Source organism: Penicillium manginii (assembly GCF_028828005.1).
Source record: "Penicillium manginii strain IBT 31320 chromosome Unknown utg000002l:1.0-5564898.0:1.0-5567710.0, whole genome shotgun sequence".
Classification (NCBI taxonomy): domain Eukaryota; kingdom Fungi; phylum Ascomycota; class Eurotiomycetes; order Eurotiales; family Aspergillaceae; genus Penicillium; species Penicillium manginii.
In genome coordinates, this window is record NW_026643103.1 from 4187327 (window position 1) to 4211396 (window position 24070).

A 24070-nucleotide genomic window follows, 5' to 3' on the forward strand; every position below is an offset into this window, starting at 1 on the left:
GATGGTGTTGGGAGCTGCGTGATGAAGCACGAAACACGAGGGCGTTAGATGAGAAGAGATAAAGCAAACAACCTATTCCAGGTATAGAATGGCAAATATATTTGAGATTGACGTATCCAGAACGTCAAGGTAGTAATGGCGATAATAATTTCTTTATCAGGGAGCTTTTCGTTGCGGAATGAAACAAGTAGACGAAGTAGTATTTGCCACATATAATGCTGACATTTGGCTCGAACGACGACTGCGCGGGACCCCTGCTTCGCCGCACCGGATGAAGCCTTTGGCTGGAGTCGTCAAGCCTCGGCCATCCTGGCCAATGAATACAGCACGCGGAAGCCGTCGCATACCAAATCAGGCTGGAGCAAGGCAGTATTCGCTGCAGGCGGTGATATATAGATAGCGATGGAGAGTAAGGTCGGGAAGACCCGTCACCCCTGATGCGACAGAGGCGGGTATTGCGAGGCCTTTCTGGCGTGTAATGCTAGCTTGATGGGAGGCCCAAAAAGCGAACCAAAGAATCAGCTCCGCAGGATATGCGGCCAGATGGAAGAGGCCTCTGCTTCTCTAATGAGATGAGGACGCTGGAATAGCTATTGGTATCGGCTTCTCGACGTTGTCAAGTGTAGCCAAAGTCCACCCATCTCATTCAAGACGGGATTTCTGATGCTTTAACCTCTTGGTACTTGGAAAGCACCTTCATCTCGGTATCGCGCTCCTTGACCTTTTTGTCTATAGCCTTCTGGACTTGTTCCTTCTTCTTCTCGGCCTCTTCGATTTTCCGCTTCGCTTCTTTCGCGGCAAGCTCCTGGGCTCTCAGAGCGGTTTCTTTGGTTGGGAATTCTTGGCGCAACTGCTCGATCTCCGTGCGAATCTCTTGTTCTTCGAGTGGCTGACAAGTAACCGGGTGATACTGGTAGATTGGAAGTGGTTCGCCAGGCAGCTGGATCTCCGGAAGATCGGGGTGGATTGGGGTTGTTCGGATCGGAGAGTCTAGAGGGACCGCCGAGACAGTCTCGGAGGGGGGCGATGGAAGGAAAGGCTCTGATTTGACCATGGTTGCAGTAGGAATATTGAGAATTGAGGACGAAGGTTGGCGGGAGAGTAGGGGCCGCCCTGAGGAACGTGGCTGGGAGTGTTGCGAGAAGTATGAAGGGAGATAAGTCGGAAGTCACTCGGCGACGGCTTTGGGTATTCTGCCGCGGGTTGCCAGAATCGCGCTTTCACCGCTCACGGCATCGCCATATGCGGGGAGACTTGGACGACGACATCAAGGAAGATACATTTTATCTTTTCTCAAAATCAGGGCTCACTATCCAGATACATCACTAAACAGGCCCTAAGTAGGCCAGTTGTTGTATATTCGACATATGACCACGAGTGTGCAGATCCTCATATGGGCCAACTTATCTCATTTCGAAGACTGCTTGACCACATACACTTGAGCCACTATGCAGGCTTTTGGTAAGTTACATTCACTCTGTTTCCGAAGCACAAATAGCCAAATTTTATATCCCATTTGATCTTGCTGACATCTGACACTTGCCAGTTCCGAAAAATAGGAGGGTAAGCTTCGGAAGTCCCGGAGACGAGACCACTCAAAACTAATCTGAAAAAACGTATAGCCCCGATTTGAGCTTGTATTGAGGGTATGGCTCCATGGTCTTGATATATGACACGTGTATATGCTGAAATTGTTTCAAGATAAACGACATCAACAATGTCCCCTTGGGCAATGGCGTTGCGTACGTGCGATGGCGTCTCCCGTCAGGCGTCTCAACAGAACATCAGGGGCACACAGAAAAAGCGACTCTCAGTGACCATCGCGCATACTGGAACTACGAAAAGGTCCTCAACGTGAGGCTCACTATCGACAGGGCATCCATACTCCAGGACTGTGAAATCTTCTTCGAAATAATTCAAGAGTTCCACTCTTCAATAGAGAAGAATGTGCTTGGGAAAATCAAGCTCAACCTTGCTGAATATGTGGATAAAGTTGAAGACGATGAAGGTGTCGTCAGGCGATACCTGATGTACGACAGCAAAGTCAATAGTACCGTCAAGATTGGCATTGCGATGCACCAAACGGAAGGAGATCGAGGCTTCACTACGTATGCCGAGCGCCCCGAATCGCTTCATTCTTATCATTTATTCAAAGCTAATATGAAACAGGCCAAATTTGAAATCAGCCACTGTCTTTGGAGGTATTGCGGGCGTGGTTCATTCTTCCGAGCCAATAGACTCGGACGAGATCGGCCAAATGCCCTCGATCAACACACAAAGCAGAGAGACAGCCGATATGCAAGACTTATATCGAAGAACCCTAGCCGCCTCGTGGACGTCTCGAACATGCGACTTGCCTGCTGATAAACTAGTAGAGGAGCTCTTCTCTGGCAGCTCGTGTTGGAACAACGATGCCCACAACACTGTCAATGGAAGCTACGTGGGGATCGACCATCGGGATCAATTTTTGAACCCTGAAGCTGGAGCCCGACAATCGCGGTCCAGCAAAAGATTATCGCCTAGCCTATCACCCGGATTTGAGAGACGACCAAAAAGCGCCTCAAGTAACCACTCCCGCAGCAGCTCGAAAACGCCAGACTCTCGATCTACATTGGGCAATGCTCAAAAGGGCGGCAGTCTCGAGCAGCAACTTTATGATGGAGCAAAGGGCCGTGGCTGGAAGGGACGACATGCGGAGCATGAGCTGTCCGAGTTTGATGTGCGAGATGATCTTCGAAGCTGGGAGGTTGTTTCTCATCGGTAGCAATGAGATGGAGAAAGTAAATGCCGAGATACCACTCAAGTTCATTCCATTCAATCTCGTTGAGGTCATTATTGCTAATAGTAGTTGCAGTAACTAGTTAGTAGGTAGTATATGTATACTAGGAGATATCCAACCAATGCGGTGCCCCACATGACTCGGCCCCAACTTGCAGGTGAACCTTGGAAGCTGGACCTGACGTGTAACCCCCGGAGCCGTCTTTCTCTCCCAACTTTTGGACCTTACATCCCGCATTCCGAGTCCTTGCCAAACTCCGAGAGGCATAGACTGTATCTCATCATCTTACATTACTTATCATTTTCTGGAAAATCCGACGAAATACGCGGTCTCCGCCTGGCCCCGCTCCAACACAACAACACAACCCCGAGCTTTCCCCTCCCTCAGGATGAAGATCATGCGCGCACAGTGATTCACGCTTTAGGCATGGAGCGAACACGGGTTGCTAAGGTTGGTCTTTCTAATGAGAGCCTTGAACAAATAACATCACCGATACTAACCATACCTTCTTCTTCCCAGGTTGACAATGTGACCTTGGCTCGCCGTGGTGAGCAGGTCGACGGCGCCCTTCACCTCACCCCACATCACCTCATCTTCTCTCACGTCCCCCAGGTTTCCAGCGAGGATCAAGCCAGGGGGGTGGTAATCAGACCGAAGGAGCTTTGGATTACCTACCCCATAATCTCATTTTGTACACTGCGACCGGCTCCCGCGGCCTCCCGCCAGCTCTCCTCCATCCGCCTGCGCTGTCGAGACTTTTCATTTGTCTGTTTCTACTTCACCAGCGAAAACAAGGCCCGCGAGGTTTATGATAGTATTAAGCAGTGGACCTGTAAATCTGGCCGCCTTGACAAACTATACGCCTTCTCCTACCAGCCGCCCCCTCCGGAGAAGGAACTCAACGGGTGGGACTTGTATGACCCGCGGAAGGAGTGGGCACGTCAAGGAATCCACAAGGAAAACTCCGGATGGCGTGTATCCGAAGTTAATACCAGCTATGAGGTACGTGATGTTAATGATATGATTCAGCGAAGACAAGGACTCCACATACTTACCTAGATTGTTGATAGTTCTCCCCAACGTACCCAGCACTGATCCCCGTGCCCTCGGCCATTTCCGACAACACCATCAACTATGCAGGACGCTATCGTTCCAGGGCGCGCATTCCAGCCTTGACCTACCTCCACCCAGTCAATAATTGTAGCATCACCAGAAGCTCGCAACCCTTGGTTGGTGTCCGCCAGAACCGCAGTATTCAGGATGAAAAGTTGCTGGCTGCTATTTTCTCGACTTCTCGTTCGGACCGACCGTTGGCTGGTTTTGCTCAGGCTAGCATAGAGAGGGAGGCATCTGAATCAAGCCAAGAAAGCGCAGAGACTTCACAAAGTGACCCGGACATGTCCAATGCCGAGGAAATAGAGGATGATATGCTAGCTGCTTCCCGGGGAGATCCCGAAGAGCAGCGCGCGATATACGGCGCTCAGCAGTCGAACCTCATTGTTGATGCGCGCCCGACGGTCAATGCATTTGCCATGCAAGCAGTTGGCCTTGGTTCGGAGAACATGGACAACTATAAATTTGCTACTAAGGCATACCTGGGAATTGATAACATCCACGTCATGCGCGATTCCCTGAACAAAGTCATTGAAGCCCTTAAAGAGACAGATGTCACTCCTCTGGGGCCGAATCGGGATCTGCTAGCCCGGAGTGGGTGGTTGAAACACATCGGGGGGGATCTTGGAAGGGGCTGGGTTGATTACCCGACAGGTCGGCCTGACACACTCCCACGTTCTGATTCACTGCTCTGATGGCTGGGACCGGACCAGTCAGCTCAGCGCCTTGAGTCAAATCTGTCTGGATCCGTACTTTCGCACCATGGAGGGCTTCATGGTTCTCGTGGAAAAAGATTGGCTGTCGTTTGGGCACATGTTCCGACATCGCTCTGGTCATTTGAATAGTGAAAAATGGTTCCAGATTGAGAACGAACGTATCGGGGGAGATGCCAATCGCGGATTTGGGGAAAGTGGTGGCGCAGGAAAGGCAATTGAGAATGCGTTCCTCAGTGCCAAGGGCTTCTTTGGTCGGGACAACAATAGCAAAGACTCATTGCCTGACTCAGACGGAGAGCTCCAGAGCTATGAGTCTGACAGTCCTGCTGCTAAGAAGCCCAGCTCATCGCCTCGGTCTGCTGTTTCCGAAAAGGAGATCACAAAGGTGAAGGAGACCAGCCCTGTGTTCCACCAATTCTTGGATGCCACCTACCAGCTCCTGTACCAGCATCCCACCCGCTTCGAATTTAACGAGCGTTTCCTTCGACGACTGCTTTATCATCTCTATGCGTGCCAGTTCGGAACGTTTCTCTTCAACAATGAGAAAGAACGGGTGGATACTCAGGCTCGAGAGCGAACTCGCAGCGTATGGGATTATTTCCTTGCCCGTCGGGACCAGTTCACTAACCCGCAATACGATCCCGAGGTGGACGATCACAAGCGCGGGAAGGAGCGGTTGATTTTCCCCAAAGCCAGTGAGACTCGATGGTGGAACGAAGCATTTGGTCGAGCCGACTCGGAGATGAATGGGCCTCGACCGTCAGAATCCTCGCCAGCATCAGGGCGTGAGAGTCCCGGTGAAAATCGTGCGCCTATTGTGACAGGAGTGGAGACTGCACAGCAGTCCTTCATGCCCAGTGCAGCAGCATCTGGAATCGCGGCTGTGACTTCTGGGATCTCCAATCTTGCTGTCCTGAAAAACGAGACCCCTGAAAAGGAAGCGAGCAAAGCCAAGCCGATGGAGGTGGAAATGCAATGAGATTACTATCACTATGGATTCGATCTGGAAGATTAGGGCAAATGGGATGAGAGATATGAAAGAACTGGAAGAACTGGATGGTGTATGTTACACTATGGATGATCCAATAAGCAATACACATGCCTAGTACTACATACTACTACTGCTAGGTCTAACTGAAACTGTAGGAGTTGAGGGGGGATTTAGCCCCTAGTTGTATCCTCAAGGTTAATGATGATCTCGAAGGGACCACCAGGCATTCATCTTGGTCCCATTTTTAATGACGTTATCTGATAGGTATGCTGTACCCTGTATATGGATTAGTCATCAACACCCGATGGCTCAGGTGTCGACGCTAGACTACTTTGGAGCACTTCAAGCGAGCCCTAACAGCCCAAACGGGTCGGAAGCCCTACAACCACAGCACAGTCCCCACCACTAAGCCCCGAAATCTTTAACGACCATCACGACCTCGACCTCGCCCTCCCCCGTCGACCCCCTCCAATTCCAACAACCAGGAACGCAAAAATGGCCGCTGTTCAGGGTGCTATCTCCAAGCGTCGCAAGTTCGTCGCCGACGGTGTCTTCTATGCTGAGTTGAACGAGTTCTTCCAGCGCGAGCTGGCTGAGGAGGGATACTCCGGCGTCGAAGTCCGTGTCACTCCCACCGTCACCGACATCAGTACGTTTTTCTCGCTCGAATTATTCTCCGTTGATGGGATCTGGATACAATGAAGAAAGAGGAGGGAGCATTGCCTTTCAAGTTGGCCGACATGCTTTTGAATGCGCCGCTTGGGAGAAAACATCAATGATTCGATTCGCCTAGGACCCTCAATGCTAACCGGTCCTTCCTCTCTCTAGTTGTCCGTGCCACCCACACCCAGGAGGTTCTTGGTGAGCAGGGTCGCCGCATCCGCGAGCTCACCTCCCTCATCCAGAAGCGTTTCAAGTTCCCCGAGAACTCCGTCTCCCTCTACGCCGCTAAGGTCCAGAACCGTGGTCTCTCCGCTGTCGCTCAGTGCGAGTCCCTCCGTTACAAGCTCCTCAACGGTCTGGCCGTCCGCCGTGCCTGCTACGGTGTCCTCCGCTTCATCATGGAGAGCGGTGCTAAGGGTTGCGAGGTTGTTGTGTCCGGAAAGCTCCGTGCTGCCCGTGCCAAGTCTATGAAGTTCACTGTACGTCTACACCGATATGGAAATGGAGAAACCGCTGGGAAAACAAGCATTGGATATTTGGACTCAGGATGACCGGGTGGTTGGCTGGCTGTATGGCTTTATTGGTCACATCGGTCATTCTGGAATATGCTCTGCTTGTCTACCCTACGCTCTACCCCTCCACCTTCACGCGACCCAATTGCGACAACCAACTAACTTCTCCTAGGACGGTTTCATGATCCACTCCGGTCAGCCCGCCAAGGAGTTCATCGACTCTGCCACTCGCCACGTTCTCCTCCGCCAGGGTGTCCTCGGTATCAAGGTCAAGATCATGCGTGGTTCCGACCCCGAGGGCAAGGCCGGCCCCCAGAAGACCCTCCCCGACTCGGTCACCATCATCGAGCCCAAGGAGGAGCAGCCCGTTCTCCAGCCCATGTCTCAGGACTACGGCGCCAAGGCCCTTGCCGCCCAGCAGGCCGCTGAGCAGCAGCGTCTGGCTGAGCAACAGGCCGCCGAGGCCGAGGGTACCACCGAGGGTTACGCTCAGGAGTAAAGGAAAAGAAACTTTGATTAGTTTTTCTCTTTTTTCAAAATATCTACTTCCGCCCACCTTTCTCCCTTTTCCTTCCTGTTCTAACCTGAGCCAATACTCTCTACACCTCACGTCAATCAAAACTACATGAACACTTCCAAAACTTGCCTTTTTCCTTCTCTTTTGCTTCGGGATGCATTCTCTGGCGTGATGTTTGATGATTCTTACGTCGAACAATCTCAATCATGATTGGAATGAGAGCAACTCTTGTTGTGAATAAGGATGTGCCTCGTAAGCTTTATGTCGTAGGTCGATATGCATGATTGTTTATCTCCAGGATATACTATCGTTTGTTACCGAGTACTTGTAATTTATGCCGAGGACCTCCTAGATTGAGGGCATCTAAGCATAAATTTGAGCTTGCAGGGTCCACCTCTGACGTATGCCCATGGACTAACTAGTTACTAGTTGCTACTTAGGTGCCAGTACTAGTATGGACCAGAGTACTATCCAAGAATCTGCCATACTACTAACAAACCACCGACAGTAGCTGGATTGGAATCTAAGAACTACTGTGTACAAAATACTAGTATTTGGAAGAATAGGAAAGAAAGATATGGTTATAAAGTTTCTTCATTGCTTTTGTCATCTCCACTGCTCTAATCGAAACATGCTCAATATGTATCTCGCAGAGCCCTCCATCGTGTCATCATCTATCTGCGTCAAAGTAAAGGGAAAGGGAAAGAGAAATGCGTAGAGCAATCCAAGTCTACAGGAAAGGCTCGATGTTGATCTCCAGGGTACTGACGGGGTTCTTGAGTTCGTACTTCTCCAGCACGGTGGGGTGCAGGATACCAAAGGAACCAACGACGAGGTCCTTGCCGCCGATGCGAACGTGGACGGAAGCAGCGTGACCGTGGAAATAGGTGGGATCTAGAAACTATTAGTAAATTATACATAAGAATAGTAGTGGGCGCTTATCCATGGAACCTACCATCCAGCTCCTTGATGTAGTACGATGACTCGTTCATGCCGACGTCCTTAGCGTCCTCGTCGTTGGGGACGAAGGCGCTCCGGAGCATAGCCAGAACACGGTCCATGAGACCGTGTACAATCTCGAAACCGCTGTTACGACCGTACCAGGCGGCAGCAAAGTGTCGTTCGTTGCGAGACTTGCGCTCCAGGGACAGGTCCTTGAAGGCAACGTCGCTGACCTCGAAGATCTTCATGGGCAGGGAGTGGGCCTTGTTCTCGCGGATGGTCTTCAGAAGACCGGGGAGAAGACTTGTGCGAACGATCTGGAACTCGGTGGTCTTGGGGTTGGCCAGCTTGACGGCACTGGTACCATCGTCTTTGCGGTTCAACCACCCGAAGTTCTCATCGTGCGAGCAGAGAATCAGAGGCATGACCTCGGACCAGCCGGCCATGGCGGCCTCAATGCGGATCACATCGGACAGCTTGTTGATGGGGAGAGGCTGGGCAATGGTGCCAGACTTGCTGGGGAAGGACTTGGGGAGCTTGTTGAAGCCGTAGGCGATAGCAACGTCCTCCATGATGTCGCACTGGTGGAGGACATCGGCGCGAGTGGGGGGGGATCTCGACGTCAATGGTGTCGGGGTTTTGGGTGGAAGGTCTGGCGCGGAAAGACATCTTCTTCAGCAGAGTGCTGATCTCAGAGGGGCTGAGGTCCAAGCCACAGCATTGGTTGATATAAGACACTTCGGCATGGGCAATACGTGGGGCGATGTCAGGGGTGATACGAGTCTGCTGGTTGTGTTCGGAAACAATCTTGACGGGCTCAATACTATCGGTGGGTTAGCTTTTGAAATTCTAACTCGGCATGGATAGGTCGACTAACGTGAAAGGCTCGGTAGTGTATTGAGAGAACATGGTGACCATCATACGGTTCACAATCTCAAGCTTCGTTTGGTCAGTGGCAGTCATCTCGATGAAGATGTTGGTGGTTTCCATAGAGATCTTGGAGTGATCGCCATTGATGATAGGAGGCAGGGAGCAAACGGTGCGGTTGGCATCGTAGATGACCGGGTAGACGGGGGAGTCACGGATGATGTGCAAATACTTGCCCAATTGTTGGTGCTTCTGTTGAAAACTGTCAGTATTGTTCAGTTTCCGGGGAGTGAGCTTAAGAGGTGCATACATCGTAGAAGGCCATCAATTCCTCTCCGTTCATCTCCTGGGTCTGGTTCAAGGGAGTGAATTTGATGTCCTTAGGAGGGAGGGCCTCATAGGTGAAAGGGCCCTTGACAGTGTCGAGGTCGTGAGTACCAATGGCAACCAGAGTTCGTTGACGGGCCAAGTTTTGGTGAAGCTTATCTTGGAGCGCAATGAAGGACTCATAACGGGCCTTGTCGAACTTGACTCCGCGAAGGATAGCGCCAGAGACGTAGGGTCTGATTCTTGTGGTCTGTGATATATTTAGTAAGTGATGTTATCTTTCCTGAAATCTTGGTTGAGGACACCCACGTCTTCCTTGACAATAATTTCCTGCAGTTCAGCGGGCTGAGACAGCTTGTACTCGGGCAGTGGTTTCCGGCCGAGGAAGATGTTGAGCATCAACTGAATTCCTTCAATACAGAGCAAATCATATCTGTAAGGTTGTTTAGTTGGCAAGTTCTCCATCCATTGTATAGATATGTTCGACATACCGGTTGGCGGGGATCTCGATCTTCAGTTGCGGGGGCTCCTGCACTCCGTCGACAATGGGTCGGTCCTGGTCCGTGGTCTATAGATTCTTAGCGATTATCCCTCGTGGGTGATATGGTGTCTTTTTTTGTCTTGTGGTGCGTACATCTTCGTCCAGTTCAATGCCTAATTTCACTCAATTAGTCCATGGACCCCGCAGACGCAAACTTTCGGAAGAAGGGTCACTCACCGAATTCGAAGCAGAGCTCGTCGAATTCTTCGGTAGTATATCTGTAGCAATGCGCGAAAGCCGTCAGAGGAATTCAAGGGTATATATACGCAGAGGAGATTCGTACGTTTGACCCAACGCTTCGAAGAGCGCGGCCTTGTCGACCGAGATAGTGGGCATGGCGGGGAATTCTCGATGCGATACGAGGCGATATTGATCTGGAGGAAGGTGAAAGAAGGCAAAGAGGATTAGTCGGAAAGCAAACTTCAAGCCAACATGAACCAAATAGAGCAAGAGCACGACTTACCAAAGAGGGACAAACCAAACAGCACGAGGGGCAGCGATGACTCCGATCAATCGGGGAGAAAGTGGAAATTCTGCGGGCAAGCCACACTTTTTGCATGCGCCACAGCCACCCCTCCTTTCCTTCTGGTCAAAAATACACAGCATACCGTATTGTCACACTCTTCACAGTGACACCACCACATACCCGTATGTCATTTACAGACAGCAAAAGCTGGCAGCTTCACTAGTAAGAGAGAGAGAGAGAGAGGGCAATGACATTCATTGCTGCCCATCGATATCGCAATCGATCGAGATTCACATAAAATCACCTCTGGCCCATTTAGTCACCAATACTACACCCATTCTCGAATCCTCTAGGCGGTGTGTACCCTTTTTTGCTTCTCAGGTATGGCCTTCCCATATTCTTCTGCCCTGCTTGCACTGTTGCTAGTCCTTTGCCCACCCCACGAAACCAGTCCCAAGTCCTCCGGGCATATCCCCCTTCTCACTCCAAAACCAACTCCCCTCCTAAACCCCCCTCACCACATCACCACTTCCCCTCCCCCACGACCGGAACTGACCTTTCCAACCTCGAACTCAGCCTCTATAGCTTTTGAGTTCATGGTCTCGACCTTTTTCTCTCGCCGATAATTTCTCTGTGCCGGGCGCTCCATCCAAAAACCCGCCCACCGATATCCACCTTTGCTGTCTAGGACCTGGGACCGGCCATCGTGCACTCCCAGACACCTCCTCCTTCTCCGTTTCTACTTTAATACACATCTCGTCTGTTCACAATGGAGGGTCAAAACGAGAATGACGAGCTGTACCCTATCGCGGTCCTCATTGATGAGCTGAAGGTACAAACAAGCTCCGCCCTCCCCTCCCACTGCTGGAGGGGGGGGAAATCCCACTGCTCGAGGTCCAAGTTTGCTCACATTTGTCTAATCGCAGCACGACGACGTCCTTCTCAGACTCAATGCTATCCACCGTCTATCTACCATCGCTCTGGCCTTGGGTCCGGAGCGAACCCGCGATGAACTGATTCCATTCCTCGATGGTCCGTGACCGCCCCTCCTCCGACCCGGACGCGCGCTAACCCACAACCCTAATTAGATTCTGTTGAGGACGAAGATGAAGTCTTGACAGCTCTGAGTGAAGAATTGGGCACCTTTACAGAGCATGTCGGAGGACCGGAACATGCACACGTGCTTCTATCTCCGCTGGAGAACCTAGCGGCGATCGAGGAGCCTCTGGTTCGAGAGAAGGTGAGTGATGCGATGCAATCATCGGATCTGGTCTACCATTCTGTCTCTAGTCTAATGTTTTCTTTTCTTTTTCTTTCTAGGCCGTCGAATCCCTCAACAAGGTCTGCGAGCAGCTGTCTGAAAGCCAAGTCGAAGAGCACTTTGTTCCCCTGGTCCTGCACCTCTCCAAAGCGGATTGGTTCACCTCCAAGGTCTCCGCTACAGGTCTGTACTCTACACCATACCGGAAAGCCAATGAGGCACTCCAGCAGAGCCTCCGGCAGCACTTCGGAAACCTTGTACACGATGAGACCCCTATGGTCCGCCGGCAAGCGGCCAACAACCTCGCCAAGTTCGTCAAGGAGATGCAGACCGACGTGATTATCGATGAAATGATACCCCTCTTCCAATACCTCGCCAACGACGACCAAGACAGTGTCCGTCTCTTGACAGTTGATATCCTCATCGCGATTGCCGAGGAAATCCCCAAGGAGCAGCAACCTAGCCACGGCGTGTTGCTCACTTCTCTGAGAAACCTGTTTGAGGACAAGAGCTGGAGGGTCCGGTATATGGTTGCTGATAGATATGAGAAGGTTAGCGAAACCTTACCATACCCAGGATCTTTGGAAGAATACTGACTCGAGGACCATAGATCGCCAAGGCTGTGCACGAAGAGGTTGTCACCCGCGACATGGTGCCCGCCTTTGTCAAGCTCTTGAAAGATACCGAGGCCGAGGTTCGGACCGCCATTGCTGGCCAGATTCCCGGTATGCTTCCGTCCCACGTTGTATCCTCGCGGCCTTGGGCCTGGGCTAACCTCGTGACTAGGCTTCTGTACTCTGATTGATCGCGATACGCTGCTTAATGAGATTATGACTAGTGTTGAGGATCTTGTCTCTGACCAGTCTCAGCATGTCCGGGCGGCTCTTGGTACCCAGATCAGCGGCCTGGCGCCGATTCTTGGAAAGGACGAGTAAGTTTCGTCCACTTACAGATTTTGCAAAAATCCAAGTGACTAACCCCTGCATAGGACTATTGCCCACCTTCTTCCCATGTTCCTTCAGATGCTTAAGGATGACTTCCCCGACGTTCGTCTGCACATCATTTCTAAGCTGGAGCAGGTCAACAAAGGTACGTTACACACTCATACAACCATACAGAAGCCGCCTCGGTCTAACATGCTTCAGTCATCGGCATCGACCTTCTTTCTCAATCTCTCCTCCCTGCTATTGTTCAGTTGGCCGAGGACAAGCAATGGCGCGTGCGCCTCGCTATCATTGAATACATTCCCCTTCTCGCCAGTCAGCTTGGCGTCAAGTTCTTCGATGAACAGCTCAGCGATCTCTGCATGGGCTGGCTCGGCGACACCGTCTTCTCCATTCGTGAGGCGGCCACCCAAAATTTGAAGAAGCTCACAGAAGTTTTCGGTGTGGATTGGTCAAAGGAGTCCATTATTCCGAAGGTTATGGCTATGGGCCAACATCCGAACTATCTGTACCGCATGACCACCTGCTTTGCTGTTTCTGTCAGTCCTCTCCCTCTTCGACCGCTACGTGAAAATATCCTACTGACTATACCATAGACTCTCGCTCCTGTTGTTACCCTCGATATCATTGAAAGCTCCATCATCCCCATCCTGGATCGACTGGTCACCGACGAAATCCCCAACATTCGATTCAACGTTGCCAAGTCTTACGCTGTTCTCATCGATACCTTGCGCCGTCTTCCAGAGGACAAGACCCTGGTCGAGGTGGAGAAGTCTGGAGAGACTGTCACCCCTTCGCCTAAGAGCCAGGAACTCATCCAGCAAAGAATCATGCCCAGCCTGGAGAAGCTGCAGGAAGATGACGATGTTGATGTCCGATACTTCGCCACGACCGCGGGCGGTAACCAGGAGGAGGCGATGCAGACGTCTCCTTGAAGCAATTTCCCAGGAGTGGTGGAACTCACATGAACTAGTAGTTTCCTCGGGAAAGGCGATTTTCATGTGCGCAGAGCAGATGACAACAAAACCACATAACAATTGGGGCATGGCCATCCTGTCAGCTTAGAGAATAGCCAACTTTGGGATGAGATGTCTTCGATGGCGTTTTTAATGTAGAGGTTTATTTGCGATCTATACACAACCCTTCTATCCCCAGGTAGTCATAAAAGCAATTACGGCAGTTTAATAAGTTCTTCTTTCGACAGTTTGTATGGAGTTGTAGATAGCACGATTCTGCCCTGAGCCAGTCACCGCACGTCGTTTGTCAGCGAGCCCGCAGTGACACCTTGCACTTCACACTTCACACTTCACACTTCAAGTTACTTACACTTGCACTCCGCGAAGCTGTCCTCTGGCATCTACAAGATAACGATTACCATGGATGAATTCAATTAATACAGAAACATCCATTGAGATCGTCAGAGTCGTACATATCGTCCCATCTTAAAGATATCCATCACATATTGCACCTCCAAGTGCCGATCAGCATTATAATCGCACCAGACAAGACAAGAAGACCAGTCTATACGCCAAACAAGATGTCATCTTCATGGCCCTGGCATTTTATTATCATCGCTGGCGATGATAAAATTCGCCGTCGCGAACTGCTCGACCTACGCGGCTCGTACGCGCAATGGTCCGTGATCATCGCCATGTCTGTGCTACGGGTCTACCAGGCATGGGCCACGCATTCTGCAGCCTCTACGAATGGTACCGCTCCATCAAGACCACGCAGAGGTACTGTCTCCTGGTGGGATCGCCCCTTGGTGGCAGGCTGGATCGAGACTCGGAGACAGTATCTCGTATCCGGTCTGTGGCTGCTGTGGTTAACGGGGCTGTCAGTCTGGAATAGTGGCGAAGGTATGCATTCATCCATCAATCGATCTATATCTATATCAATATATATTCTTGTCCACAAAGGCAAGACAAGGATATCAACTTACACTGCTCCAGATTATCTCCATCTCACCAAGGCCCTCGGTCACGTCGCTCTCTCCCAGGTTCCGCTGCAAATCTTAATGTCCCCAGCAGCGTATATCTCCACTTCAAAGCCATCTGCGTCTTCGATCTTCTCCTATCTCACTTCCATTCCACAAGCAAGCGTCACCCCTTACCACCGTCTCTTCGGGCGAGCGGTGATCGCACCCCTGCTTTTCGCACACGCAACTCTTTACCTACTCTTCTTCGTCCAATCCGAGCATCCTGACTTCGGAATTTTGCTCTTCAAGCGCGTCCGTGACTTTGATGTGCAATGCGGTCTGCTCGCAATTAGCATGACAACTGCCCTGGTGCTGTTTGCGCGACCTCGTGGTGTCGCATCGAAGGGTGCTCTCGGGGCGGGCTCAATGCAGGAACGAAGACGCCTGTTCTATTATATCCATGTCATTTTGGTAGTTGTATTATGTGCTGCGGCGTATTGTCATGTGGCCCAGGCACAGCGGTACATGATTCAAGCACTGGGTGCTTCTCTCCTGAATGGGGTGTGTTCTTTGGTTATGGTTCGATGGGGAGGAAGGTCTTTATTGGTGCGATGTGTATAGTTGCCAATAGCCCTGTCTCCAAGATATTATAGTTATGCAATAAGAGGCGTTGTTGGAAAGTCTGGGCCCATCAAGGTATCCAAAAGGACCCGACCCACTCCAGACCCTGTCATCCGGAGTTTCTGCCGATTCGCTTTCGACTTTACCGGATGTGTAGATAACTACGGGCCCTAATACTAGTAGCTGTCATATGGTATAGTAAATGCGAAGATTTTCCATATCCGCAGGATTCAGCCACCAACCCCTACAAATGTCCCGAACTAGTGAACTACTATGGAACTAACATGACAAAGACCAGGTAAGCAAGATCGCCTATATTATCAAATTCCCAGTGGAGGAATAACGTTGAAACAGCGTTTCACTAGCCCCGGGTACCGCACCTGTTCAGTGCGCATCCACTCCATATCAGACAAATGAGACTGAGACATCGACATTGAAGGACCGTTCTTGGCAGTCGGATGACACGCCGAATGTCCCAAATAGTCCACCTTAAACACTCAATCTGATGAACGCCTTGGCCACCGGTTGGACCGGAACAGACCAGACTAGATCATACCAGAGGATAAGCTGGATCATAGCAGCTATGGGCTAGGGTAGGGCCCATATAAGAGTTGCCGATCGCACAGTTTCATCTACCTTCCTCCAGAAAACAGTAATCAACCGACTATACTCCGGCAAGATGCGCGGGACTTTCGCTCTTTCTCTGTTGACTCTGGCGCTGGGCGCTCAGGCTGTGATTTCCAAGTCAAAGTTGGTGACTTATGTCGATGTGCTGGCACTCGATAATGCTTTCAGCCCCGTCGAGGCAGCCTACTGGACTGGCTACCCTCACCATCGCCGAACCCCCTTTGCCGTCTCGCCTGATGGGAAGTCGGCCTATCTCGCCTATCTGGATTCCAGTGGGACGGATGTTCATGTTCAACCGGTGAACCCTAAGACTTTCAAGGCGACTGGTACAACTGTCACCGTTACTGGTGGAAAGGAAGGTAAGAGCAATTTCGCATCGCAGATGCATGCTTCGTCCTAGAATATACGAACAAAACTAATTTGAAATGACGTGAATTATAGCTGGTGGCCTTGTCGCTCAAAACGATGGTTTCGCCATCCTCGTCAACGAGGCTATGCCCTCCGGCACTACCAACGCCCCTGCAGACAACACCCCCGTCCCAGCTCTCTACCGCTACACGAACGGCAAGCAGACCTGGAAGACCTGGCTCGGTGGACCAGGGGTACACGACTCTGCGGGCCGCGCCGCCTCCCCCGACATGAACGGTGACCTTGTCTACTCCTCCAAGGCCGGTCTATACGGCGCATACTTCGTCGTGACCGACTACTCCGGTGACGCCTCGGGCCACTACGGCGACAGCATCGAATACGTGACCGAGGACGGAACACTCAAGACCATTGACGGTGCTACCAGCTCCTGGGGATGCAGCCACAACACCGGTATCGCATTTGAAGCCGCCGACGCTGCTCCTTTCGCTAGTATCTGTGCCGAGGACCAGGGTGCTATCTGGCTCAACACCAAGACGCAGGGTATGACGAATGACGGAGTCAAGATCTCCAACGAGAATACCACCAACGGTGCTTCGGGCGAGGCTATGGGTGGTATGGGTGGTAGCTACAGTGCGCTGGCTCGCTTCGCTGAGACGAGCCGGTATGTTTTTGCCTGGGTTTCGCGTGGTGCGGTCGATGTGACGGAGAACGCGTGGATGGGTGATGGCTACACGAATGTTCAGAACCGGACTAATGGCCGCAATGTTGCGTGGTCTCTGTTCTCGGATAAGTACACCAAGGTTGGCGCTCAGGCGACTTCCAAAGTCGGTACTGAGGATGGTGATAGCCAGGTTTCCTGGATTACCTCTGGTGATAACGACTGCTCCAATGCTCATGCTGCTACTTTCGGTCCTGTTAATGCTCTCATTACCTGGGAGGAGATCTCGAACCCTACCTGTGACTTCATTGCTATGGGGTGCCGGGGCCAGTTTGCCGGTACTCACTTCCAGCAGGTGAACAAGGAGGGCGAGAAGGTTGGTGTCTCGTTTAAGAGTGATGATGTTTATGTCGCTGGTGACATGGTTACTTATGATGCTGGACTTTCGACTACCAAGATCTGCTGGCCGTATGTTAGCATGGATTGGTCTCTTTCTGAGGCGGTTGCCTACGGTGGTTCGACTGCTACCACCAAGAAGATGAGCTTTGCTTGTCTGAGTCGTTAAGCTGGATGCACTGACAGGTGGCTGCCGGCATCCTTTCACTGATGTATCTCGTGTTATCCGTGGAGAGGACTATATAGAGCTGAAGGGTAAGATGAGAAAGGTATAAAAAGTTTCAAACTTGAAGGCCTCGGGAACTGACAATATACTACTACTGTGCTTCATCATGTGGAGCACGACCAACTTGAAGTTTCTGCAATTTTTTTTTCCACAATAAAGGTTGAATAGTACCTATTTATAATAGTAATATTACTAGTAGTAGTCCAAGTCGATGTTGTGATATCCTTCATGCCAAGACCTTCAAGTTCTCTAGGTCGACGAAGTATGGGAATTCCGCCTCCGCAGTAATCGCGAACTCGGCTAAACAGAGGGGAGAGAGGAAATGAAAAAGAAAAAGACGTGATCCCTAGTTTAGTTGATTCAAATATAATGAATGACAACCAAAGTAGAATAATAGTATTGTTCTCGTAGACAGTCACGAATGAGGTAGTCTTGGCGGCCTTAGATAATACCAGAGTTAGCACGGAGTACTAGAACCAACGCCTGGCCAGACTCGCCCCAAACCAACTTCACACTCTCCCCCCCCCATCGCGGCCAGGCTTCCCACTTGCTTCATGCCTTCCACCAATGGCATGATGCGCTCTCATCGCTTGACTATCCTGCTCGCGATCGTCCTGCTCGCGTGCTTCTCCCTCTTTTACCTCCGTCCCAGTTCCATTCACGCCGAACCGATCCCAGAACCCCAAGCCAACCAGCCACCCCCCGAGCCGATCAGACACCCTCAGCCCCATTCTGGCCAGAGCTCCTACTCCCCCGAGAAAATACACCCCATCTCGAGTTTGATCGAAAATGCGCGGCAACAATTCGACCATGTCTCTTCACAGCAATCGAAGACCCTGGCCGACGCCGTGCAAGAGTACAAGCGTCGCTACAAGATGCACCCCCCGCCACACTTCGACAAGTGGTTCCAGTTTGCCCAGTCCAAAGGCGTTCAGATGATTGATGAATTTGACTCGATTTATCATAATCTGCTTCCTTTCTGGGCCGTGAAGCCCCAGACAATCCGTGAGCGCGCCCGCGAGGCGCTCGGGTTCGACAACGCCATGCTTGGTCTTTTGATTCGCGATGGCAAAGTGTCCCTGACAGAAGGTGGAGGCGACGGGCGCAAATGGCAGCGCGAAGCTACCGCTGGGATGATGAAGGACTTTGTGAAGTACCTGCCGGATATGGATCTGGTATTCAACGTCCATGACGAGCCCCGCGTCGTGATTCCCGGCGAAGACCTCCAGCGACTGGTGCAAACCGCGACAGATCAAGCTATCCCTGCTTCGTTCCAGAAGAAGTCCCCAACCAATTCGTGGTCTCCCCGCGCGGCCAATCTCAACAAAGGTGACCGCTTTGATGAGGTGCGCACCACTCGCTTCAACCGATTCGCACACCAGCCAACCTGGACCAACTCTCGCATCTCCTGCCCAGTCGACAGCCCTGCCCGATCGCTCGATGAAGATGCGCCAGACAAGGAGGACTCCTATGCGCTTGGTGAAATGGGTTTCATCTATAACGCCTCTGCCTTCTCCGACATTTGCCTCAGCCCTTCCTTACGCTATACCTATGGATTCTTCGATCGCCCGAACGCTTTTGATGTCGTACACGACCTGTTTCCTGTATTCTCCCAGAGCAAGATCTCGAGCTTTCAGGATATTTTGTACCCCAGCCCTTGGTACTGGGTCCAGAAAGTGCCATACGAGAAATCCAAGGATTACGCCTGGGATGCGAAGACAGATCGGATGTATTGGCGTGGCTCAACCACTGGTGGTTTCTCACGCGCTGGTGGCTGGCGCCGGCAACATCGCCAACAATTCGTTGACAACATTAACTCTCTGACTCCATCCAAGGTTCTGGAGCGTCAGCAAGATAACTCGTGGGTCTCGAAAGAAGTCACACCCGATGTGTACCGTGACAATTTTGATGTCAAATTTACTATGATCGGTCAATGTGACCCCGACGACTGCCACGCCCAGCAGGAGTACTTCGAGGTGGTCAAGGCCGCCGGCCAACAAGATGCCTGGGCTCACAAATACCTGGTTGACATAGACGGCAACGCTTTCAGCGGTCGGTTCTACGCGTTTTTGCTCAGCAACAGCTTTGTATACAAGATTGCTCTCTTCCGCGAGTGGCACGAGGAGTGGCTCAAGCCTTGGCTGCATTATGTTCCACTCGGCCTGAAAGGTAACGAGTATACGGAGACTATGCGCTACTTCACCAAGGAAGAAGAAGGAAAGAAGGCGGCCTCTCAGATTGCGACTCAGGGCCAGCAGTGGGCACAAAAGGTGTTGCGGAATGAAGACTTGGAAGTTTGGTTCTTCCGTCTACTTCTGGAGTAAGTTGCCTCGACCCCATCTCTCTAGTTCTACCCTTGCTAACTATCTAATTTCATAGATACGGACGCCTCGTGGATGACAACCGCGAGCAATTGGGCTTCTCCCTTTGATCACCCCGGCCATCTCAAGAGCATTGCATATGTATATACCCTAATTTTCTTACTTTACCCGACGACATTACGGTCTCCTTTACCTTAACCCTTTTTCTGTCCCCTCATTACACCCTCTTCATCTGCGTTGCTACGCATTCGCCTTTCCCAATCTGTGTTAATACCCTTCCCCTGTTGCTCGATGGTGGGCTATATTTGGTGCCACGTTGATACCATCCATCTAACTGCATATGAAAAATGGAATTGGCGTTCTTTTGGACTCTTGCTATATTCCATACTGTACTAGAAAGTGAATACAATTGCTAGCAAATGGGATTCAAACCGACTGTACTACTCTGTAGAAAGTTCAGAATTGTTAGAATGGAACCATAGAACATTCACAATTGTATTAGACTATTTGATAGAACCTTTAATGAAATCATTGGAATGACTATAGTAATAACACACCTGTACATAGGGATGGTCTCACCGCCATATATGACAATACAATACAATATATTCAGTGGGTGACGATATGATATTACTGTGTTTAGGGCAAAATTATCGGCAGAATCGAGTGCAAGGATGTTATAATTTTCCTCGAGCCTTTGTATATATAGTCGAGGAATAGCAAAACTATCTACCGTTTTGGGCAAGATGACCGAGTGGTCTAAGGTGCTGTGTTTAGGTTATCACCTTATGGTGATCTCTATATTCCGCAGTCCTCCGGGGCGTGGGTTCGAATCCCACTCTTGTCATATCTTTTTTTCTCTTTTTTTGCTCCTCAATCAACTGCCCGCTTCTTTGATTCGTGCCACGCGAATACATCTACCCTTGCTGTGTATGCTTGACCTGCTATACATATTCAGTGTTTCCTCAACTTATACTAGTATACCATTGCCGTGTGCTACTAGGTAACTAACCAAAAATTATACTACGTATACCTTTACTGTGTAACTTGATCACCAAATTACTTAACATTTAACCGGAAAAGCATTAGGCTGTTATATGTGACAGCATTTGAACTGTCTGATAGACGAATTTGTCCCATATCTAAGAAAAACAGCTACGTATCTAAATAGTTAGCTAACCTAGACATGCCCCTGTAACCCAACGGAGTTCTGAGATCAGCAAAGCTGACCCCTCCCCTGGGCATTAAATATTACCTACCTACCTCCTTTTATCCCAACTTGACAAAAGAAAACCTAGAGGTATACATGTCCCGACCCCCAAGATCAAAATAACGAAACAAAAGACAAACAAAGAAAAGGTATCACTTGCGAGAATTGTCAATCAAAAGCTGAACTCCCTCCGGCCAGCCGGAAGCCTCCGCCATCCCCAGAACCGTCTGACCCGTCTCATCCGTCTTCTCCAAATCGACAGAACCACCCTTCTCAATCAACAGGCCCAACAACTTGAGATCTCGATTTTCGATAGCTTGCATAATAGCATTCCAGTCACGATAACATTTATTAGGATCGGCGCCTTTCTCGAGGAGTAATTCAATCATGGAGAAGTCTCCGTCATCACAGCGACGTATCGCCTTGACAAGAGGAAGATGTTCACCAGGAGCATTTGGATCAGCACGACCTTCACTGAGAAGAAACTGGACAATATCCGCATGCCGCTCACGCAGCGCCGTCGTCAGCGGAGAAAACACACCGCCATTCTTCCACTCTATATTCGCGCCAGCTTCTAAGAGAAGCTTCACGTTCTCGAGATGATTCGCCTGAACCGCTTTCTCCATGACCCCCTTGTGCGCGGCTAGATCCTTGATGCCCGGCAAGAGCAGCCGTAATAGCGCTGGCGACTGAACGGCCATGTATATGGGCCAGTCCTGGCCGCGGATATTCGGATCTGCGCCGTGCGCTAGCAGCCATTCTAGGACCTCGGGTCGATTGTCGCGGATTGCTGTGGTTACGGCTGTGTGGCCTGATGCGTTGCGGTCATTTGGGTTGGCGCCGCCTTCTTCGACGAGCCAGTGCATTGCGGTTGAATTGTTGAGTTGGACTGCGCATTCGACTATGCCTGGGGGATTGTGCAGATCAGCACCTGCAGCGATCAATTCTGGGAGGAACCTGAGGCGGTTATGAGTGATGCATTTCCATGCTGGATACTCTGATGCCATCAGATTTGGATCGGCGCCGTGACTGAGGAGGAGGGTGATTATATCTGGGCGGTCGTCGCGGATGGCGGAGCAGAGCGGGGTGTATATTCCGTCTTTTTTGGAATTTGGGTCTATGCCGGCTTCGAGTAGGACGCGGACTGCGTCGATGTTGTTTACGCTTGTCGCTTGCTCCATTATTCCGGGGGCTTTGCGAATGTCGGCGCCCCGGGCGAGGAGGATGCGTAGACAGGCTGGGCGATAGACCGCGGGCCAGAGAGCGTGTTCGGGACCCGGGAGGTTTGGGTTTGCGTGGTGATCGAGTAGGATTGTCACGGTTCCTGGTTGGTCGTCATGCACTGCTTCGCAGAGCGCTGTCTTGCCGTGATTGTCTTTGCGATCGGGATCGCAGCCGGCTTCAAGCAAGACCTGAATCAGTTGTTCCGGGGCTTGCTTGCGGATTAGATCGATCAATAATGTTGTTCCGCTGGGCGTTTCTTCATTTGGATTTCCGCCGTGAGAGAGCATGAACTGTGCGAGCTTGATGTTTCTTTTGTTAATGCAGCAGCTCAGAGGAGAATCCTGCTTCTCGTTTGCGCGGTAGTTTGCATCAGCACCATGTTTCAGCAATAGTATGGCCCCATCCACGAATCCCTGTTCCACAGTCAAGAGGAGGGGCGTCTTTCCCTGTGGCTCGGCGAGATTGGGATTGGCTTCGAATGCTAGTAATAGCCGCACGCTTTCGATATCACGTTGGTTCACGGCCTCGTGGAGTGGATAGAAGTCGCCCTCCTTATCTGGCGACACTCCGCTTTTCAAAAGCTGCTCGATTGATGTATGATCGCGCTCTCTCATCGCCGATGACAGATTATTTCGAATCGTCGATGTACTCCCACCCCCAATCTTGCTGGATAACCGAGGTGGCAAGGTATCTGATTCGGCCTCCTGTCGTATACTGGCCACGGAAGCCGGGGCACTTGTCTTGGCTGGTCGATATGACATTGTTCGTTGTTCGTGTGGGGCAATTGTATGAGTTTCGCGTCCAGGTTGCGAACTCAGGAACTGATTAAGAGACAGAATCGACGATACATCGTCCCCGTAACTGCCGCGGTCCTGTCGAGGAGAACTTTCTTGGCTAGGCTCTTCATGTTGGTACTCCCTAGGTGCACTCCGAAGCGGCGAGACATCCTTTGAGGGCACAGAGGGCGAAGAGCCATCAGACTCAAACGATTGAGTCCGCAGAGATGGCCCAGGCCCGCTGTTTTCAGAAGACGCAACCTTGTTTATTCCCATGATGGAGCGGCCTTTGGAGATGCGGTCAAGCGCAGCAGCCAGACTAGCATACCCAATGCCCACCGATTCCTCCGGCTGTACCTCTCCCAGGGACCAATGGAATGCCATGCCGCTGATCTGGAGGGTTTCGTTTGTCTTCTTCAAGGACTCGTGGATGCGCTTCAGCTCATGCGCCGGGCGATGCCATCCCCGCTGGAGTTTCCCCAGTGTTCCGCGATGTTCATATTGAACGAGTTTCAAAATGACCTTGTCCAATTGTTGGAATTCGCGGTATGCGACAACGAATTTCTTTTCCACTTCGTCGATGATAACCTCCGGCAAGGCTCGGTTGGCGGCGGTCAATTCAGTCACTCCGGTTTCAATGGCCCACAGAGTGCGACAGGTGTCCAGGAACGTGTGCGACAGTTCGCGAAATCCATCTGGCAACTGCTGAGTAGTGCTGAGATAGTTCAGCATGTGAACCGAGATTTGGTTGCCGAGTTGTGTAGCCGAAGCCGAAATGGTGCGGATTGCATCCTCCGCCTGGGACGGCATGGCGATAGCAGGGGTCGAACGACGTGTCCTTGAGGCACTGGGAGAGCAAGTGGAATGAGAATGGAGAGGAGAAGAGGGAAATCCAGCAGGATCACACTACTGCTTGAATCTGAATCAATGTGGTCTAGAACGGTGGGTCTGGGGCCAAAACAGGTACTTCTCGATGATAGGATTGTTGGCCTTGACCCTGGTCAATTGAAAATTCCAATCTCTCATGTACGCCTGGGCAAACTTCTTCAAAACTGGTAACCAAGACAGATGATATTGAGGGGTGA

At 51.1% G+C, this 24070-nt stretch overlaps 9 protein-coding genes across 9 annotated transcripts; 6 read left to right on the top strand and 3 right to left on the bottom strand.

Annotated features, from left to right (window-relative positions):
• Window positions 1-646: 646 nt before the first annotated feature.
• On the bottom strand, window positions 647-1054 carry N7533_002852 (uncharacterized protein; the record flags this gene model as incomplete). Its single annotated transcript, XM_057099502.1, has 1 exon — window positions 647-1054. One exon carries the CDS (start codon window positions 1052-1054, stop codon window positions 647-649), a length of 408 nt encoding a protein of 135 aa, XP_056964638.1.
• A 394-nt stretch (window positions 1055-1448) lies between these two features.
• N7533_002853 (N-terminal C2 domain-containing protein) lies at window positions 1449-2764 on the top strand (the record flags this gene model as incomplete). The annotated part of the gene is made up of 5 exons (XM_057099503.1): window positions 1449-1461; window positions 1547-1563; window positions 1623-1646; window positions 1702-2108; window positions 2170-2764. The coding sequence occupies 5 exons, from the start codon at window positions 1449-1451 to the stop codon at window positions 2762-2764; spliced, it is 1056 nt and encodes a 351-aa protein (XP_056964639.1).
• Window positions 2765-3205: 441 nt separating this feature from the next.
• On the top strand, window positions 3206-7273 carry N7533_002854 (protein phosphatase; the record flags this gene model as incomplete). The annotated part of the gene is given in 7 exon segments (XM_057099504.1): window positions 3206-3229; window positions 3299-3781; window positions 3850-4530; window positions 4547-5572; window positions 5996-6248; window positions 6428-6741; window positions 6947-7273. The coding sequence occupies 7 exon segments, from the start codon at window positions 3206-3208 to the stop codon at window positions 7271-7273; spliced, it is 3108 nt and encodes a 1035-aa protein (XP_056964640.1).
• A 748-nt stretch (window positions 7274-8021) lies between these two features.
• Window positions 8022-10304, bottom strand: N7533_002855 (phenylalanine--tRNA ligase subunit beta; the record flags this gene model as incomplete). Its single annotated transcript, XM_057099505.1, has 10 exons — window positions 8022-8185; window positions 8247-8814; window positions 8855-9056; window positions 9111-9352; window positions 9411-9677; window positions 9737-9860; window positions 9919-9995; window positions 10062-10081; window positions 10146-10186; window positions 10252-10304. The coding sequence occupies 10 exons, from the start codon at window positions 10302-10304 to the stop codon at window positions 8022-8024; spliced, it is 1758 nt and encodes a 585-aa protein (XP_056964641.1).
• An 899-nt stretch (window positions 10305-11203) lies between these two features.
• N7533_002856 (protein phosphatase 2A structural subunit TPD3) lies at window positions 11204-13574 on the top strand (the record flags this gene model as incomplete). Its single annotated transcript, XM_057099506.1, has 9 exons — window positions 11204-11266; window positions 11361-11466; window positions 11523-11674; window positions 11755-12246; window positions 12306-12420; window positions 12482-12626; window positions 12684-12784; window positions 12841-13178; window positions 13236-13574. 9 exons carry the CDS (start codon window positions 11204-11206, stop codon window positions 13572-13574), a joined length of 1851 nt encoding a protein of 616 aa, XP_056964642.1.
• A 602-nt stretch (window positions 13575-14176) lies between these two features.
• N7533_002857 (ferric reductase-like transmembrane domain-containing protein) lies at window positions 14177-15178 on the top strand (the record flags this gene model as incomplete). The annotated part of the gene is made up of 2 exons (XM_057099507.1): window positions 14177-14498; window positions 14592-15178. 2 exons carry the CDS (start codon window positions 14177-14179, stop codon window positions 15176-15178), a joined length of 909 nt encoding a protein of 302 aa, XP_056964643.1.
• A 679-nt stretch (window positions 15179-15857) lies between these two features.
• Window positions 15858-17397, top strand: N7533_002858 (uncharacterized protein; the record flags this gene model as incomplete). Its single annotated transcript, XM_057099508.1, has 2 exons — window positions 15858-16164; window positions 16247-17397. The coding sequence occupies 2 exons, from the start codon at window positions 15858-15860 to the stop codon at window positions 17395-17397; spliced, it is 1458 nt and encodes a 485-aa protein (XP_056964644.1).
• Window positions 17398-18008: 611 nt separating this feature from the next.
• On the top strand, window positions 18009-19885 carry N7533_002859 (putative capsule-associated protein CAP1; the record flags this gene model as incomplete). The annotated part of the gene is made up of 2 exons (XM_057099509.1): window positions 18009-19774; window positions 19834-19885. The coding sequence occupies 2 exons, from the start codon at window positions 18009-18011 to the stop codon at window positions 19883-19885; spliced, it is 1818 nt and encodes a 605-aa protein (XP_056964645.1).
• Window positions 19886-21137: 1252 nt separating this feature from the next.
• N7533_002860 (ankyrin repeat domain-containing protein) lies at window positions 21138-23795 on the bottom strand (the record flags this gene model as incomplete). The annotated part of the gene is made up of 1 exon (XM_057099510.1): window positions 21138-23795. The coding sequence occupies one exon, from the start codon at window positions 23793-23795 to the stop codon at window positions 21138-21140; it is 2658 nt and encodes an 885-aa protein (XP_056964646.1).
• Between the last annotated feature and the right edge of the window lie 275 nt (window positions 23796-24070).